The sequence below is a fragment of the Emydura macquarii genome, unplaced genomic scaffold (assembly GCF_026122565.2).
Source record: "Emydura macquarii macquarii isolate MOO-44397 ecotype Brisbane River unplaced genomic scaffold, CSIRO-AGI_Emac_v2 contig_212, whole genome shotgun sequence".
Lineage (NCBI taxonomy): Eukaryota > Metazoa > Chordata > Testudines > Chelidae > Emydura > Emydura macquarii.
In genome coordinates, this window is record NW_027130349.1 from 4563987 (window position 1) to 4582118 (window position 18132).

General features: G+C 39.2%; 1 protein-coding gene across 4 annotated transcripts in view; it reads right to left on the reverse strand.

Annotated features, from left to right (window-relative positions):
* LAMA3 (laminin subunit alpha 3) overlaps positions 1 to 18132 on the reverse strand; it is a 164520-nt gene that overhangs the window by 25358 nt on the left and 121030 nt on the right. For all 4 annotated transcript variants that reach the window (XM_067546559.1, XM_067546549.1, XM_067546542.1 and 1 more), the window contains 11 exons: positions 17241 to 17347; positions 13317 to 13367; positions 12780 to 12931; positions 12106 to 12216; positions 11889 to 12000; positions 11184 to 11351; positions 9132 to 9328; positions 7304 to 7420; positions 6924 to 7078; positions 5181 to 5322; positions 4592 to 4691 (listed from right to left, as the gene is read on the reverse strand). In XM_067546559.1, coding sequence (XP_067402660.1) covers positions 4592 to 4691; positions 5181 to 5322; positions 6924 to 7078; positions 7304 to 7420; positions 9132 to 9328; positions 11184 to 11351; positions 11889 to 12000; positions 12106 to 12216; positions 12780 to 12931; positions 13317 to 13367; positions 17241 to 17347 — 1412 coding nt within the window. The remainder of the gene's footprint in view (positions 1 to 4591; positions 4692 to 5180; positions 5323 to 6923; positions 7079 to 7303; positions 7421 to 9131; positions 9329 to 11183; positions 11352 to 11888; positions 12001 to 12105; positions 12217 to 12779; positions 12932 to 13316; positions 13368 to 17240; positions 17348 to 18132) is intronic.

The window sequence follows — 18132 nt, forward strand, 5'->3', positions numbered from 1 at the left end:
AATGTAAAAACATTATACCAGGTTGGAGCATTTGAAGTAATGATGCATGAGTTGAGAAAATATGAGTGGGAAATCATCAGTCTATGCAAAACGAGGTTGAAAAGCAAATGAGAATTTTTCCATGACAAACCTAGGGTATTGCAATCAGAGAGGGAAGATGGTGGACGCCAGGCTGGAGTTGTATTAGTGCTAAGGCTGGAGGCAACTGTTATGGCATTTAACCCAATATTACCTCGTATGTTGAAGACAAGATTCAGAATCAGATCCAGCGCAGTTACAATAGTACAAGTATATGCACTGATCTCAGCAGTGCCCAAGGAAGAAATTGACTAATTTTATAATGATCTACAGAAAATAATACAAGATGTTTCAAGACAAGATGTGTTATTGGTGATGGGAGATTTTAATGCGAAAGTAGGACAGGACTGGCTGGGCTGTCACAATAAACAGATCTGGACTTGGTGAAGAAAAATGAAAGAGGAGAAAATCTACTAAATTTCTGCCTAAGCAACAACCTGGTAACAATGAACATGCTATTTCAACAAAGAAAGCTGCAGAGGAAGCCTGAGGAACAAACGAAGAATGTGATAGACTTTGTACTTGTGTATTGCAGATGGAAATCAAGTGTGTGGCTGTGCAGAATCTTTGTGGCCAAAATCAGTTCAGATCATAAGTTAGAGTTGACTTCAATGAGGTTGAGCAATCAAAGAAGGGACAAGAACTAAGTTCTATGATGTAGATAAATTGAAAGAGACAGATATTAGGAAAGAATACAAAGAAGCCATGTGTAAAAATATCTTGTCTCTGGTGAAAGAAGAAAAGAACATTGAAGAGACATTGAACAATGTAAAAGAAATGGGATTATGGGGGCAGCTGAACAGGTTTTGGGCTGCAATCCCAAACCAAGATGGACAATGGATGAAATGCTGCAGCTGAATGACAACTGTAGGAAGCTGAGGGAGAATAAAAGGATGACGTAGGATTGCGGCAAATTATGAGAATGTATGGCATCCCTGAGAAATTGATCAAGCTGATGAAAAACATCTACAGCAAATTGATGAATACAGTAAGCTGATCATAAAGATAAAACAGGAAGCAAAGAGAGACAGAAACAATAGACAAGTAAACAATGTTACGAAGCAGAATACATGTCGAAAAATGCAACACAGGATAGGTATATCGCGAGATAAGAGAACTGAGTGGTATATATGAATTGAAGATGTCAGCAATGAAAGACAAGTATGGACAAATAATTGAGGATAACCAAGCAAAGGATAAATGAAAAAGAATATCTTGAAAATCTGTACCATGTGCAGAATACCATAGATGAAACAGTCCTAGAGAAGCTTCCCAGCACAAATGAGGGAAAACAGATGCAGGAATTCTCAGAAGTAAAAATTTCGATAGAAATTTTTGAAAAAGTACCAGGAAGTAACAACAGAGATAACAGCAGAGCTGATGCAAGCAGGCAAGTAAAACATGTAAAGGTGATGCATTAATTACTCAACAAGATTTACAGACAACAGCAAGTGCTGAACAAATGGGGGAAAGCAATAATAGTACTGATCTATAGAAAAGATGAGTGAGTGCAAAAATTACAGAAGCATAAGCTATTGAGTGTACCAGGAAAAGCATTCACCAAAATGATGTAGAGGAGAATGAAGAGGTATGTGGAAGTGGCACCTGCAGATTTAGAAGAGGACAAAGTACAATAGATCAGCTATTTGTGATAACACAGATACAGAGAAGTACACAGAATACAGCCAAACCTGTTACAACAACTTTATAGACTTCAGACAGGAAGTTGATAGCATTTGGTAGAAAGGATTGATGCAAATTATGTGAATGTATGACATCCCCGAGAAATTCATCAAGCTGATGGAAAACATTTACAGTAAGTCAATAAATGCAGTGACAGTAGACAAGTAACTGATGGAATGGTTCAGGAATGCCACAGGAGTGAGAGACAGATGCATGCTATCACCAGATTTGTTCTACTTGATACTGAAAGCAGTAATGGCTGTAGCTCTGACAGATGAAACAGGAGGAGTCATGTTATGGGTTAGGACAGTGCATAACCTTAGATTTGCAGATGCTAGTGACCTCACAACATTGACAAAGGAGGATTTACAGAGAATAACTCAGAGACAATGTATTAGAACAAGTGGAAAAATTTGCATATCTTGGAAGACTAGTAATGAAGACTGGGGATTGGGAAGATGACATTAAAAAAAAAAGAATCAATCAGACTAGTCACTACTGCATTGAGAAAACTGCAAGATCTGGAAGGATAAATTCATTTTGATAAAAACAAAAATTAGCATATGTGGGACAGTTGTTGTGCCGATACTGCTGTATGGATTGGAATGCTAGAGTATGAGAAAAGCCAATGAATGCAAGTTTTTGACTGCAGGTAAGAACTTGCTGAGAGAAATACTGAGAGTATCAAGACTATAGAAAATAAAAAATGAAGAGATAAGAAAACGGCGAGGGCAAGTTGCATTGGATTAACGTGGTGAAGAATGACATAGAACAAAAAAGTTTAAAGATGAACGAAGCTCTGAAGCTGGTGCAAGGCAGAAGGGCTGGTACATTCGGCCCTTTGTCGCTGTTGAGCCAACGGATGGGAATCAAAGAAGAGAAGAAGCTATCAAAAAAGGGAATGGAAAATAGGATGGAATGTTATATGATCTATCTACTGTAAGACTGTATGTTTCTGTTTTTGCTGGGCCACCAGCAATGTGTGTGTGTGTGGACCACTGATCTCAGGATGAAACATCAGAACTGCTCAAGTGTACATGACCACCCTATCTCTGGCTCTCCCAAGGAGAGAGTGACTTTTGTTTCCATAGGAACCCCAGCAGCAACATCTGCTTGAGGGAATTAATCAGTGCATTCCCCAGACACACCCTTCCCTAGTTAGTGCTGCCCAGGCTTCCTTGAGTCCCTCTGCAGTGGTTTACCCAATGGAAGTCCCAGATAAATTATTTAACTTGTACTTTGTCCCAATTGAAATAATTTTTTTTTAAAAACTTCTGCACACGCATAATAATACAAGTATATGGATACTTATAGATCATAGACCATTGGTTGGTGGATTATATGTTATATATAGTCTTGTTGAGTGATTGGCTCCAAATCTTGCCTTACCTTTTTTTTCCCCGTTTGAATATTTTAAACTTTTTAGGTGATTTAACCAGATCAAAATGTTCCAACTGTAGCTTAAGATTCTGTTCTTGTAGCCAGCTATTAGGATGGGTACAAGGATGCTCAACCTTTCTGAGAAGTTCAGAGTACACTAAGACATACACTAGATAGTCTTTGTAATTTGTCTGCATATTTCTCGCCCTTTGACAATCACATCTGTTGCAAAGACAAAAGCCTAATTCTTTAAAATACAATAATACCTAGTTCTTGCATAGCACCATTCAACAGTAGATTCCAAAGCACTTTACGAAGGACATCAGTATCATTATCCCCATTTTACAGATGGGGGAACTGAGGCACAGAGAAGTTTAAGTGACTTACCTAAGGTCATCCAGCAGGCCAGTGGCAGAGCCAGAGCCCTAGTCCAGTGTCCTGTTCATTAGGCCACACTGCCTTCCTTCCTTCCTTTCTTGTCAGCAACCAAATGTTCTCAATACCACAATATATTTTACAGTTCTTTTTGTAGCATTCTGGGTTGAAGAGCTCTGACTACAATCTGAAATGTGTTTACAGAACTGCAATGTCCTGGGATTTCCCAAGAAGTATTAAGGACATAGAACAGCCATACTGGGTCAGACCAATGGTCCATCTAGCTGAGTATCCTGTCTTCTGACAGTGGCCAATCCCAGATACGTCAGAGGAAATTAACAGAACAGGGCAATTATTGAGTGACTCATCCCGTCATCCAGTCCCAGCATCTGGCAGACAGAGGCTTAGGAACACCCAGAGAAAACAATTTAAAATGACATTTTAGGAATATATTAATCTTTGAATCTATATACAAGATTTAAATTACACTGAGTCTCCAGCCTCTATCAGCAGGAGCATCAGGAAACTAGGCTTAGTATAAACAATGTGTTAGTTTGAGGAAACTAACCAAATTTTGTTCTAAGACTATAAAGCATAGAGAGTGTAATGGTACTCGTTTTGCTATGTCTAGGTAACTCAGTCACCTCACATCTTAACTCTAGATAGCTATCTTGATGTGAAAACACACTTTTTTTTTTGCCATGAAGACAAACCCTTCTGCTCCTATTGGAAGCTAAGGCTGAATGGAACAATTTAAGAGCAGGACAGCAGCAAATCCAAGGATAAAGTCTTGCTGGAGAAGAGAACTACAGGGAGGGGGCAATGGTAGAGTTTGGAGTCCCAGAGTGTGGACCATAATTGAGTTGAAGAATGCACTCCTTATCCTCTTGCAGAAGGAACTGAACCATAATATCATGTTCCATTGTACAAGGTAAGAATAGAGCCACTCTCCCCAGCTTAAAGTTTAACATGTGCTACAGAGTTTTGCTAAATCAGAACCATAAACAGTGACATTTAAATGAGAATTTTTAATACTGTATCAACATTCCTGTTATCAACTTGCTTTTTACTGTACCTTGTAATGTCTTTTGTGCCACCTGAGCTTGATTTAATAGATTGCTGCTTTCAGTGTTCAGTGTCTTGGCTTTTCCTGCAAGGTCTTCTCTTTCCACAGTCTGGTAATAAAGCATGGTACTGTAAGATTAGTTTTCTAATTCAACTCAGAAACAGAAAAACAAATCAGAAAGAGTAAAAATTAATGATCTAATCTAATTAAAAAATAAAAGGAACAAAAAGAAGACACCCCTTCCTTCACAGTTAGTGCTACTGGTGAAACTTTGAGTATAACATAGCACCCCCTTGTCCTTAAAAGCAATGCTTGTTCTTAGCAGAAAGCTGTCTTCTGTCATCTTCTTTTCTACAGCGTATGGGCCAATATTCAGACAAGATAACACCTAAATTGTGACCCAAAATGTGCATGCAAAACCAACATCTGAACATGCAGAACAGTAATTGTGCATGTAACTGGATAATTTATTAGTGCAAATATATGTCTTGTATGCGTATAATGAGGCAGGCACAGGTTCAACCTCAGTGCTCAGTGAGTTGTAAAGATCACCTGTTTGTAACAAAATTACCATCATTTGGCAACATGATGCCCTTACCAGTAAAGCTGAATCAGCTGCATTTACAGCTTTGTTGGCTGCTTCCTCAGCTGCTTTGACAGCATTAATAATATTCTCATAGACAGTAGCAGCTTCTATGGCACAGCTCACCAACTCATCGTTGCTGATGTTTCTCTTAATTCTGTGGAAAACAGGATGAAAAATAAAACATCTGCAAAGACTGCCAGCTAAAAAAAAAAGAATGATTGTTATTTTAAACAGCATTTAACCTAAATATTTGCTAATTAATGCTGATGAAGAAAATGCAATTGTTTTACAATAAAAACAGACCAATAGCAAATAGTATTTTGACATAAGGGGCCAGGTTCTGGTCTTGGTAAGGCTGCTTTACACCATCCTGGTACAGCAAAGCAACTTTTAAGTGAAAGAGGTTCCTGGTGATTCCCACGGGACAGGTCACCAGGCCAGCTCTGTACTGCCCCCATCACACCCCCAGTGTAAGGGCACTGGTCAGAGAGCTGCAACCTCCAGTTAATTCCCAGCTGCTAGAACAGCCCATGAGGGGCCACTGACATAAGACAGAGCAGCTTCAGGGCTGCTCTATCTTGCACCAGGAACCAGCCTTGGAATCAGAGAAACATAAGAGACAAAAACCTTTGTGTTCATTTACCATGGACTGTGCAGTGCCAGGTATCCAAGACTGCCTGGTTGATATTTATGACAGTACTGTTTTGTTAACTGACCAAGTTGCACTGACAACTGGAGGTTTTCACTGGAGTTTTTCCAAAGGAGGCTGGACAGCCATCTGTCTTGGATGCTGTAGACTCAACAAATCCTGCATCTTGGCAGGGGGTTGGACTAGATGACCTTTGTGGTCCCTCCTAACCCTATGGTTATATGTTCTATGATTCTAAATAGCCAAAATCTCACCATAGGATTTTTTAACAAAGTCATTTCCATCCAGATGACATGTTATGGAGGTTACTTTACCTTTTGGGAGTTCTCTTGTTAGTGTTAGGGCTAGATTTGCAAAGAGACAAAATAGAATTCTGCCCCTTTTTTGCTTCTTTAAGGTATACAGAAGGTCTCAAAAACTTTATTAAGGCTCTCTCCCTTCTCTACCTATACCTTACCTTAGAAACTTCAGGTATATCAAGTGTTTTGCCCTGGCTTTCCTGGAGGATTTGTTGGATGACCAGAAAATTAGTGTGAACTTTTTCTGTGTGCAATTAAAGGGAGAGAGGTGAAGATTCTTCCATAAAGACAACTTTTCTCTCAACCATATGTCAGGCATTGGAGTTAAATAGATATCACCAAAATCAGGCAGAAGAAAAAAAGCATTTTAAAAAGTTTGACTAAAAGTGACTACTTTTCCTTCCTTTCTCAATATTCAGGTTGATACTCATGATCACTCCGTTATTATTTATTTGTATTGTGGTGACAGCACCAGGCCAATCACAATCAGGCCCAATCACAATTGGATCAGATACTGCACAAACTCAAGTTCCCAGGACCCCATGAGAGTCTTTCAGGAAAAACAGAGTAAGACTTACATGTCTAAAGCAAAAAGCAAGCAAAAAAAATATAATTTTGGATTAAAAAAGGAAGAAAGAAAGAAAGAAAACTTCTAGGCCTTCTTTATGCACCATGAAAAATGAGGGAGAAACCCAATTTTTTTCTGCCTTTGCAAGTCACCTTCAAGGGAAGTGAAATTACGCACAATATATTACAACAGTGTACATCATGTACTTGAACCATTCTTTTATAGAAATCAGAACATACTCAGCCAGTTGTTTTGCCAGATCTTGCAAAACCTTGACATGCTCCTCTGCCCTCACCACGAGGGGCTCTTTGCTGGCTGATAAGGAAAGGTTCTTCAATTTTTCATTCAAATCCTTCCTTGCTCCATCTACTTTGGCAGCTAGATTTTCATATTCCTGTGGTTTTACAAAGAGAAATTTTTATTTGCACATGTTACAAAGTGTCCTGGCATAGCTGAGTAGACGAAGGGAAAAAAGACAACCCCTTTTCACGGACTGTAGTTCACAGGAGTCAAACGCCCATCTATCACATTACTGTATATTTTCACTTGCATTAGAATGACATAAGTTGGTACTCAGTATTTTTTTTAATTTAAAGTGTCACATTTTGATTAATTATACCTCTTTGCTCTTCTGCAGTAATCCAAGTATACTGTTAGTCTGGGACAAGGAAGATTGGGCAGAGCTGAGATGATCCAAGACATTGTTCTGTTGTTTATTCATCACTTCAATTTGTTTCTAAGGAAAATGGGAAGGTGGAAAGCATATGATCAGTTCAGCTCTTAAGGGTGGGGGAAAATCAAATCATCATCTAGCCAACCTGGCTAGCAGCATCATTTGTAAAGCTCTCACTGCTTTTGGGTGCCTTTTGGGGATCTAATGGCTTACTGATATTCACAAGTACTTGGGGAAATTTACAGTGGCAGAGCTCAGTTTGTCAAAGTGAGGAGCTGACTGGAGCTTTGTTTGGTTATCAGTGTATAGATACAGCTAGAGAAGCACTAATCAACTCTTCACAGTGCCTGGGGGCATAGACATCCTGGGCCTCTCTCCTCTCAACCATGGAGGATATAGAAACAAGAAACCGACTCGTGAACAGGTCCCCCTCTTCCTAACTTTCTGAAACACTGAAACAGATCTCCAGAGTTGGACTCCCTCTTTGGGTCTTACCAGTGAGGCAAAAGGAAGGCCCCCCAGCTTCTCCACTCTGCAAAGCTTGCAGGGGAGAATAAATGGAGATGCTTGATTCCAGCCAGCACCTCCTGCTCGGTGGGGAGATCAGTGGGAAGAAGAGCCCAGGACAGCCCTAAAGCAGCAAGTACAATAGAGCTCTCGGGTTGTGACAGGACAATGCACATCATAATCAGTCAGATGGTATTTGTATTCCAGTGCATGCAAGTCACCCAGATGGTAAGGTCCTCAATCAATCTCTCTCCCCCTCTATCCATCGTATCAAGTTGAATCTTATCACAAACACACAAGCATTTCAATTGGTGGCAGAAACAAAGGCAAAAATGGTTTAATGATCTGTGCAGATATATCCATAAAACAGTCCATAAATATTTTTTTAGTTGTATTGTCAGATATGATGCCCTAGACCGACATGTAATGTACCGTACAAGTGAATTGTATAGCTGACAGTAGTGATTCTATTGTCCAAATGTTAACAGAATAGCTGAAAACTGAGCTTTGATAAAACAATGAAGTGTCCTTTTAATCAGAAATACCATTTGTTTAAGGGAATACATCCTATAGCATGCTTACATTCCCTTGCATTAATTCCATATCAGACCAGCTCCATTTATTCATTATAACATCTACAAGAGTTCAGGGACTTATCAAATATGTGAAAAATCTAACAATTTTTGCTTCTTTAGGCATCATCACAAACAGTGCTGTAGCATTTCCCATGAGGCATGACAGCAGGCAGTGCTTATTTATCAATAATAAATACAGGCACTATTTAGTGCTTTTCCTCCATAGACCTCAAAGCAGTTTAACAACAGTGGATAAGCATCATTACTCCCATTTTACAGGGCAATGGAGGGTCAGAGAGGTTAAGAGACATGCTAAGAACCATACAAGAAGACAATGGCAGGATCAGAAAATGAACCTAAAGCTCCTGACTCTTAGTCCTGTGCTCAGTTTATTATACTCCCAGATGACAAAATGAATAGTTATAGCCTGAGACGGAAATATTCAGGGAAGAGAGTATCCCGATTTTCATTTATACTAAATCCCCTCTACACCATCCTGGTTGCATGAAGGGACCTTTAAATGGGGAGTAAATGAGACCTTTTTGCACCGCCAGATAGGTGGAAAAAGGCCTTTGTGCAAATGAGAATCAGGCTAGAATGAACAGAATTTGGCTTTGCAAGGCCAAAAGTGAGACAGAAATATTTCCTCCCATCTAATAAACCCAGATATTTTTTTAAAACAGTGCTATTACCTTAATGTCTTCCAAGAGAACTCCATTATTTTTGTTTAAGATTTCAGCCTGCTTTGTTTGGCCAATCGCTTCATTGAGAGCTTCACGAAGGTCATTGAGTTTGGATTCATATTCGTTTAATGAGTCTCTTATAGTTTTAACAATTCCATGATTTTCTTGCTGGTGCTGTTGTAGCTCATGTCGAACTTGCTCCAGCACTGCAAGATCAGAATTGAAAAAGAGTTATGCTCTGATTCACAGAAACAGAACAAAATTAACTTGACTCTGTGGGGTTATGCCTTTAGGATTAAGTAGCGCAGGCTTGTGAGATGCTGGGTATTCTCAACATACCTAGTTTCAGTGTGTGTCATGTGCATCTCATCCTATCCGTTATAAATGTGCTGTTTTTGGGACACAAACTACAATGGATAATTTAACATGACAAATCAGCTCTCATCAACGTATTTCTTAATGAAATATGGCCGAAGGTGAACTTTTGGAAATACTGGATTTAAAAAAAATATATTAATCTAATCCAACTTCATACCAAACAAGGCCAGGGCAAAATGGGTTAAAGTCAACACTTTTGCACCAAAAGTGCAAAGAGTCTAAATCTATATTTAAGCAATGTTGAAGTTGTGCCACAAACCAAACTGAAATTTGAATTTATAGTTGGGGCTTTACAATCTATTCTACCCCCAGTATGGATGAGTTACATGTTTGATTCCTGTGTAGCACTGAAGGAAGAAATATTGTCATGATTAAGTCAAGCAGCAGACCAAATTCTCGCCCAAGGGGCATCTATAGTACAGTTTTTCCAGCAGATCTGTGGGGCACCTCAACAGCTGCTTGTTCCAATCCTGGAGAGAAAACACCTCCAAAGGAGACCACGTCTACCCTTCTTCTCTACTGCACCTCCTTCTCAGCAGAGGAGTGTGTGACCCTGCCTTCCCACCTGTTAATTAGAGTGGTCAGAACACTGAAGAATAGTGTCAAGGGAGAATGGGCTTTTCCTGATGTCCCAGTAGAGATGGTGAGGGGTGGGGATGGGGAAGGGAAGGTATTCCTATCTGGCAGAGTGGCACATGGGATATTATGGGTGACACACAACTCAGAAATAGAGCTGTCAGCCATGGAGAGAATGGATCTGTTAGGCCAAAGACTTCCTTCCATGGCAGAGGGAAATACGGTCACAAGTGAATTCGGTGCCCTTATTACAGAATTTTTGTCTACAACCTTTGATACGTATGTGCAGCATGCTCTGCTCAGATGCACGACACTGTGTATGCCAGACAAATAGAGTCCATGGAAGTCATTTATGTACAATTTTTGCAGTGAATGAGATAAGGAATCGTGCTGAGCCCCACTTCTCTCAAGGCCTTGATCTGCCACCCACTGAAAGCTATGGGAGATTTTCCATTGATTTCAATAGGGCTTGAATTTGGTTTTACTGCACACATAAAAAAGATGTAGAAAAAATACATATGATATTATAATGTATTATACTATTTCAGAAATAGTATAGGGTCATATAATTATAGACCATATCATAATGCATAAGCGCATGATGATGACTGGGGTGCAACCTTAACTTTTGGACTTTTTAACTTTTGAGTGTTCAACTGTACTACTTTCATAGTTTCTGAATGTAGATTTTTTTATGGACTGTAGTATCCACACGTACTATATTATTGTATATAATTTATCCTTATGCTGTTTCTGTGCTTTATAAGTAAGCTAGTCGATAGGTAAATATAGAACTTTTTCATTCAGATATCAAATAATGCATTAGAAAGCAGACATCACAGCACTATTTCAATTTTCCCCCCCAATTTAACTTCTTTCATGATGACACTAAACATTCTTAACTCTCTTCAGAATCTCTGTATTTCACCTGAACAAAAGCTGATGATGGAACACTGAAAACGCTGCAAAATTGGGATTATGCATTGAAATTCTGTATCCCTCCCTGAGCCTCGCCATTTGTAATCTCTTATGTTTCCGATTTAAGATTTGAACATTTTAAACTGAGCAGAATAACGAGCTGAGAGCTCACAAAGAACCCCCCCTTACAGAGTTGAGCTTCTCTCCTCTCCTTTTCTGCATCTATTTGCAGTTGTTCAAAGTTGCGATTTCGCATCTCTCTCATCATCTGTTCAGCTTCAGCCAATTCCTTGGCAGCGTCCCCCAAGGGCAATGTGTTACCTTCTGCATTGGTACCAGTTATCTGTTCCAGAAGCACTGAAAAAAAGAAATATCACATTTAAATAGAGAAGGCACTTAGATTTACACAAGGGAGACAAATCTCAGAGCTGCTGCTCTTTTTAAGCACACATTGTCCAATCTGTAGTCTTTTTTAACCAATATAGTTCAAGTGTCTATATGGACCACTTAGTCCATGGCAAACTAGAGTGTAAATCTACCCTTGCACTAGCCTGCCATGAACTAAATGTCTGTATACACCCTGCTGCAGTTCCACAGTGTGCGCCAATCTTCTCCACTTTGAAAGAGAAGTAGATTAAAATGCATTAGGGAACTTTTAGTGAGACAAACACACTTTAGGTTAATTGCATTAAACTGAAATTCATCCATGGTAATGCCACTGAAGCTAGTGGAATTGCGCCAGGTTTGACGTGTCCCCCTTGTGACTAACTTTTTGTTTTATAAAGCTGATTTCTGAAATGTTCTCAAATTTCAGAAGTTAATTAAAAATATTGTATGGATGGTGATGAGATTTTGTAAAGTAAAACATCACATAGTAGTAGAAATCACACTTACGCTGAATATTAGTGATGACAATTTGTATTTTTGAAACCAAATCTTTTCCTTTTTGATTCGTCTGACCAAAATTATTAAACATCGTCTCAGCTTTCCTGTAATTCATTTCGGCCTAACAAGAGGGGGAAAAAAGCCAGTTAGAGATAGCAAAGAGCAGACAAATGAATATTTTGTTATGAAAAGAGATGATTATTTTGTATTTGTTTTAGTAAATCACCTTTTCTTGTAGAGCATTTACATCCTGATTAAGGTTAATCAAGTCTGTCTCCAGCTCATCTGCCTGTGTGCCCTGACTCAGAACAGCTGAACGGTAACTGTTTAACAAGATCTGAAATAAAGAAAAAAAGTGCACGACTGAATCAAATAGAACACCTAGACACAGTTTGGAACTGGAGAACAAGGACTGTATTCCTTTTAACAAGTTAAAATATACTGGGCTAGATTGTCTCCTGGTAGAAAGACCAGGATTGCTTCACTGACTTCACAGGTGACCAATTGACATCAGATGGTCCGTTAAATCCAGTGTACTCCACCAGTGGTAAGGAGACCTCAATTGAAGAAACTGGGGGAGGGCTGCAGAATATAAACTGCCTGAAAGTAGCAGGACTGCAGGAGGGTCTGGAGAGCACAGCCCATAAAATGAGTAGTGATGGCCTAGAAGGGGGAGGAGCCACTGACCTTTTAAAGAATTCCATTTGGACCTCATATCAGTCCTCCCACAGTGTAAACCCCAGGGAAGAGTAGCAGTGTAGTATACGGAGTCAGCAGTTTGTCTATGTTTGCTTGCACTCCATGTTGACACGAATGGACATGAAATTCTAGTGTTCAGATCCTTGTCTACACTTAAGCTGAAAGCTATTCCTTTAGGCTTTTTTTGTTCAGTTCACTTACTTTTAACTCCTTGGTGCGTGTTTCCAAATTCCTCATCTGCCCCAGTATGTGGGCGCTTGCATTGACATTTTGCAGCTGAGACTTAATCAGCCGAAGCTCATCGCTCATTGTGCTCAAATCTTTCAGCAAAGTAATTACGCAGCTACCACAGGCTGAAAAGAAAATACCACAAGCAAAGGAAAACAATGAAAATCGGTGCTATTTTGTGCAGAAAACATTTCAGTGACCACACTGAATGGATTTTGTCACCGGGAATTACATGTATAAAAAACTCCTCAACAACAAAGGCCACAGCACTGAAAGTGACTAAATCCAAAAATAAGGAGGCCCCGTCTATTTCTGACTCTCTTCTTATCTGGCATTTTTACCCTGTAACGCTTTTCCCATCTCTATGTGGTTGGCTGATTCTTGTTTGAACTGGTTGACGGTTACTGCCATCACTGTTGTCTTTTCTAGTTTGTCACCTTTCAAACAATCATCAGTTCACCACCAAAGTATGAGGCCAGCAATCTAGAGCGAATGAACGTTATTACCCACCATCGCAATCTTCATCAGGATCCACGTCTTTTGGTTCTTGGTTTAAGCATTCTGAAATAAAAAAAATATAATCAGTAACCAAGAAATTGTTACTAAGGTTTTGCTATATTAATTTTTATCTTTGTAAAAAATAACTTTAAACTTTGCACTCTAGGCCATTAAAATGTAGGGCAGACTTTCTGAAAATCTGTTTTTCAAGGAGACATAATGTGCACATTATAGGAGCCGAAGAGCCCGATTCATTTCATCGGTGCAGAGCATTGTGCAGGATGCCCAGTGATGGAAAGTTTGCCAGTGTGTGTGTGTGTGGGGAGCGGGTGGGTGTTGTGGTGACGCAAGGTTTCTTCAGCCTCAACTGTACCAGAGGGCTTGCAGGCAAAGTGAGCAGTGCTGGTCAGAAAAGGTGCCTGGCCAGAAAGGATAAGAGATATTCTTATTTGGCTTCCTCTGGTGAGGCTTAAAGCTACCCTTCTTCAGTGGAACCCCAGAAGAAGGCGAGTTGTGAAACCACTCTGCCCTATCTTGGGGGGTGATTCCCCCAGCAACTTGCAAATTCCTGTGCCACAGAGGGGGCTGAATCTGGACCATACTATATACTTTAAAATGAGAAGTTTTCAATGACTTTTGCTACTACTGTCAGACTAAAGACCCTCTAAACTAGGTATGCTATCAATGCTGGGAAATGAGTAAAATAGAAATCATTCACTCCTGATGCTGATCCTTTGCCACAGAAGTCACCTGACCTTTGTGAGTCTATTCTGAAAAGCAGCTCTGTAAGAATGGCATTGTAAGGCTCTGTGTTTATCATTTCACCATTTGTTTCTATTACAAATGGTGCTAACCCTTTAAAAATAAATATACATATTTTATCTAATCACTAGATCTGCAAACTCAACCTGGGATTTGAGAGTCGAGGATGTGCACAGGCACAGCTGATTATGCCTGCAGATGTTACCCAGGAAACTATTTTGTTGATGATTCACAGGAATGAAGAAAATCCAATTCACCCTCTCTTGGCTAAGTTGGCTCTTCAATGCTAATTGGTGTAAAATGTGGCAAACATTTTTGGTCATAAGAGAGAAAATATTACACAAATATTTATGTATATACACACCAAGGGAAAAGATCTGTGGTGTAAGTTGACATCATTTTTACATGGTCACTTTTCAGAATCGAACCATGTTATAAGCCCTAGTTCAGGAAAGCAGTATGCTTAAATATTTTCCTGAAAAGAAGCTTTAATGATCTCTAAAATCACAAGGCAGTTGTACTTTTACAATGCAGCTGTTCACTTAAATCTTGAAGTTTTACCCAATGAAATTGATTCAGGCATTTTCTCCTGGTAGGCATGGGGATATGGTTGAGTTTGTACCTATGCCCTCAATATGCCAATGCTGGACTTCACATGAAATTAACCAGATTTAGAAGTATCCAGGAGTCCTCTTCATTATTTCCTTTTTCTTCTCCACAAAAAACCATGGACCACAATTAAGTTTACATGGTAAAATACAGGCAATAAATGAGACTAGGGTTCTTTAAACTAACTGATCTCTAAGGGTTTATTGTGAGGTGCTAGTGCCATCACCTCCTGTTTAAATCTAAGGGAATTTGAGGGCATCCTATACATTGAAGGAGGCACTTAGGACTCGGCTTTCTGCTGCCAAGAGTCAATGACAACTTTCTATATGCCAGTCTACAATGTTAAAGTTTTATCAAAAATTTTATGAGCTCATTCTGCTGATAACAGCAGCATAGAACAGACTAGGATCATAGCCTGGAATTTCAGAATACTCTCAGGAACTGCATGGCTCTCCCTTCTCCTTCAGCATTTGCATGTTAGATCACTGGTAAATTCAACTCATTGGCAGTGGACACTTCACCAATGCTAAAAGGGAAACAGGAGTCACAAGGGAGCTACTGCAAGAGAAAGATGGAATTTATTCTGATTATAGATATACTTGCACTCCTGCTAGTGTATTATCTGGCTACCAGCAGACATATTCCAAGTAGTCTCCAATAAATGCCAAATAAGTATGATTTTTGTGACAGTCTCTGGTTCAACTACAGTAGTAAAAAATGATGAAATTAAAGAGTTTCACAGCAAAGTGCAGAACATCACTTACATAACAACCTGCCAAAATACGCTGTACTGCTGATCGCAGGGGATTTTAAAGCTAATGCGGAGAAAGAGATGGCTGATCAGAATATAATGGCAGAGAGAAACTGAAAACAAACTGACTCACTGGATTCCGCTCTAAGAATTAACTTGTCCTTGCAAACTCTTACTTCAGAATGAGAGCTGGAAAAAGGATAAACGCTCTTCAGATCAGCACCATCAAAAATATAAATCTAATAAAGTGGCATTACTGTAATGACAAAATGGAAAACCAGCATTAGCTAACAAAAAATTCTACCAAGTGCCAACGCAACTCAGATTACCAGCTGTTTCTGGAATGTCTTAGACCAAAAGCAATAGATAAAGTAGCTATCTCAGCCACTCAGATAACAACCTGAGCAACACTGGAGAGAAGCATAGAGTGGGAAAATCCTTAACCACTGGTTTTAAACATTGCTAAAATGTGAGAAGGAAAAGCAGCCTTTGGGAGATGAAGTGTGAGTTTTCTGACATCACAGAGAAGTCAATGAGGAATGAAAATAAGGTAGAATCAAAGATCTCATCAAGAACAAAGTCCTACTTTCTATGAACAGGTACCAGTGTCCCAAAGGACAGAAGTAAATAAGATTAAAGAGGGGCTGGAGGACACAAGATCAAACCTTTTATTCAAGAATGATAACAGATGAAGCAAACATCTTACATAGATGTGGTAAAATTTTCAAAAGCACCTAAAGAAATTTAGAAGTCTGAGTCCCTTTTTCAAGAGCCTTAGGCAATTGGGAGCTTAAATCTCATTGACCTTCATTGAGACTTAGACTCCTGAAAGCCAGATTTACAAATGTGTTTAGTTGCCTAGTGAGGTGTCTAGTGTGGAACACAAAAATGCCCCAAAATGAGCTAGGTGCCTAACTCCCATTGACTTTCAAATACCTAAATACCTTTGTAAATCTGTCCTTTTGAAAATTTTACCCATTGTCTATGTGAAAAATGTCTTTGAGCATTGTGTGCTGTAAAGTTCTCAACCACAATACTAGAAATAATGTGTCCATGGCCATGCTGTGCTAACTCTCTCACATACAGGAGCCAGGAGAAGAACACACATCAAGGAACAAGTAAGTTCCACCCCCAAGTCATCTTTTGAAGGTTCTTTGTTCAATATGTATTTCTTTCGTGGCTTTTCTTATTTAGGGCCATGTTTTCCTCTCAGCTATACTGTGAAACTCCCCTAAAGGTAATAGGGATATCTTCAGTGCAATTACATCAGTGTAGCTGACAGGAAGATTTGGCCCTCACTTTACCTTTTCTTTATTTCACTCATAACTCATGAGTACTAAGCTAGACTGCATGCTGTTTAAAAAAACCAGCCTATTTCCTGAAAGAGACAGCCCTAACATAGCAGGGGAAACTGTGTTTGTATATCTCAGGGCACAGTTTGCCCCATCTATGACATAAACCAACATCTGATCACAGCTTGTACCCTCTGAAGTTACAACTATTCTGTCCCAGGTATATTTAATGAAGGCACATCAGGACTGTTCCATGACATATGCGTCATAAGCTTATATACAGCATGGCAAGATATGGCTTTGAGGATGGCATAAGACGACCAATAATGTACTTACCCATACATTTGTGGGATGGAGAAATAGATCATCAACAGTGTTCAGAATTCTAAACTGTTATTAAATCTCATCTATATTCCTCATAGATTTTCCCTTATATTCAATTGTATCAAAACTCTTCCATCCATTCATTCATTGAAAGACAGAAATCAGTATTCAACAAACTGTTCATCTATCCTTACATACCTCCAGTCAGACGATCACAGCTAACCAGCTGACCATTATTATTACAATTACACTTCTGACAGTAACCTCCATATTTTAGTGGATTCCCAAAATATCCGGGAGCACAGCTAGACAAAAGAAATACAGATATGTTATTAAATACTTGAAATTGCTTCCATCCCTTTTCTAAGATAATAAAAACCTAGTCTTCCTTCCAGGGAAGCTGTCAAGTAGTTTAGATCTCATGTTTTGATTTAGACTAAAAATAGTACTATATTTTTCTGCTGCAGTATCCTCTGCATTCTAAATAGCTATTAAAAAACATCCAACCTACCAGTGCTGCCAATATTTTTAAGAAGTTTCCATTTCTGTGGGACCTGACTCTTATATACAAAATTAGAAAATTTTATATACAAAATTATAAAAATATATAACAGTTTTGTGGGAGCTAATACCTGCAAATCATGCTGCCTTGTACTGTGATCTTGTCAGATCTGATATGCTAAACAATATCAAGCTGAACAGGAAACCTGCAAGTAAGTGCTAAGGGAAAGGGTGCCAGTGATTCACAAAGGAGTACCCTTCCTTCTGTTTAGTACTAAAGCAAGGCTACAGCATGCTGTTAAGGGACACTATGCAGCTGGAGATTCTGTCTTTCAGTTGAGACATCACGAATTCTTGGCCACTTGTAATTAAAGGTTCTTTGACACCACTTGTAAGAGATGGGGTACTAGCTCCTGTGTGCTGGCAAGATTCCAACTCAGACAATTACATTCTGCAAACTTAAATTCCCCCAGCATTTTAAACAAAGATATTCTTCACTTCCTAGTTTAAATTGTTGTATCGTTTGCACTACTAAACTATTGCAACGTTTCAACCCAGAAGTGGCTGCAGTAAAGCACACAGGGATCAG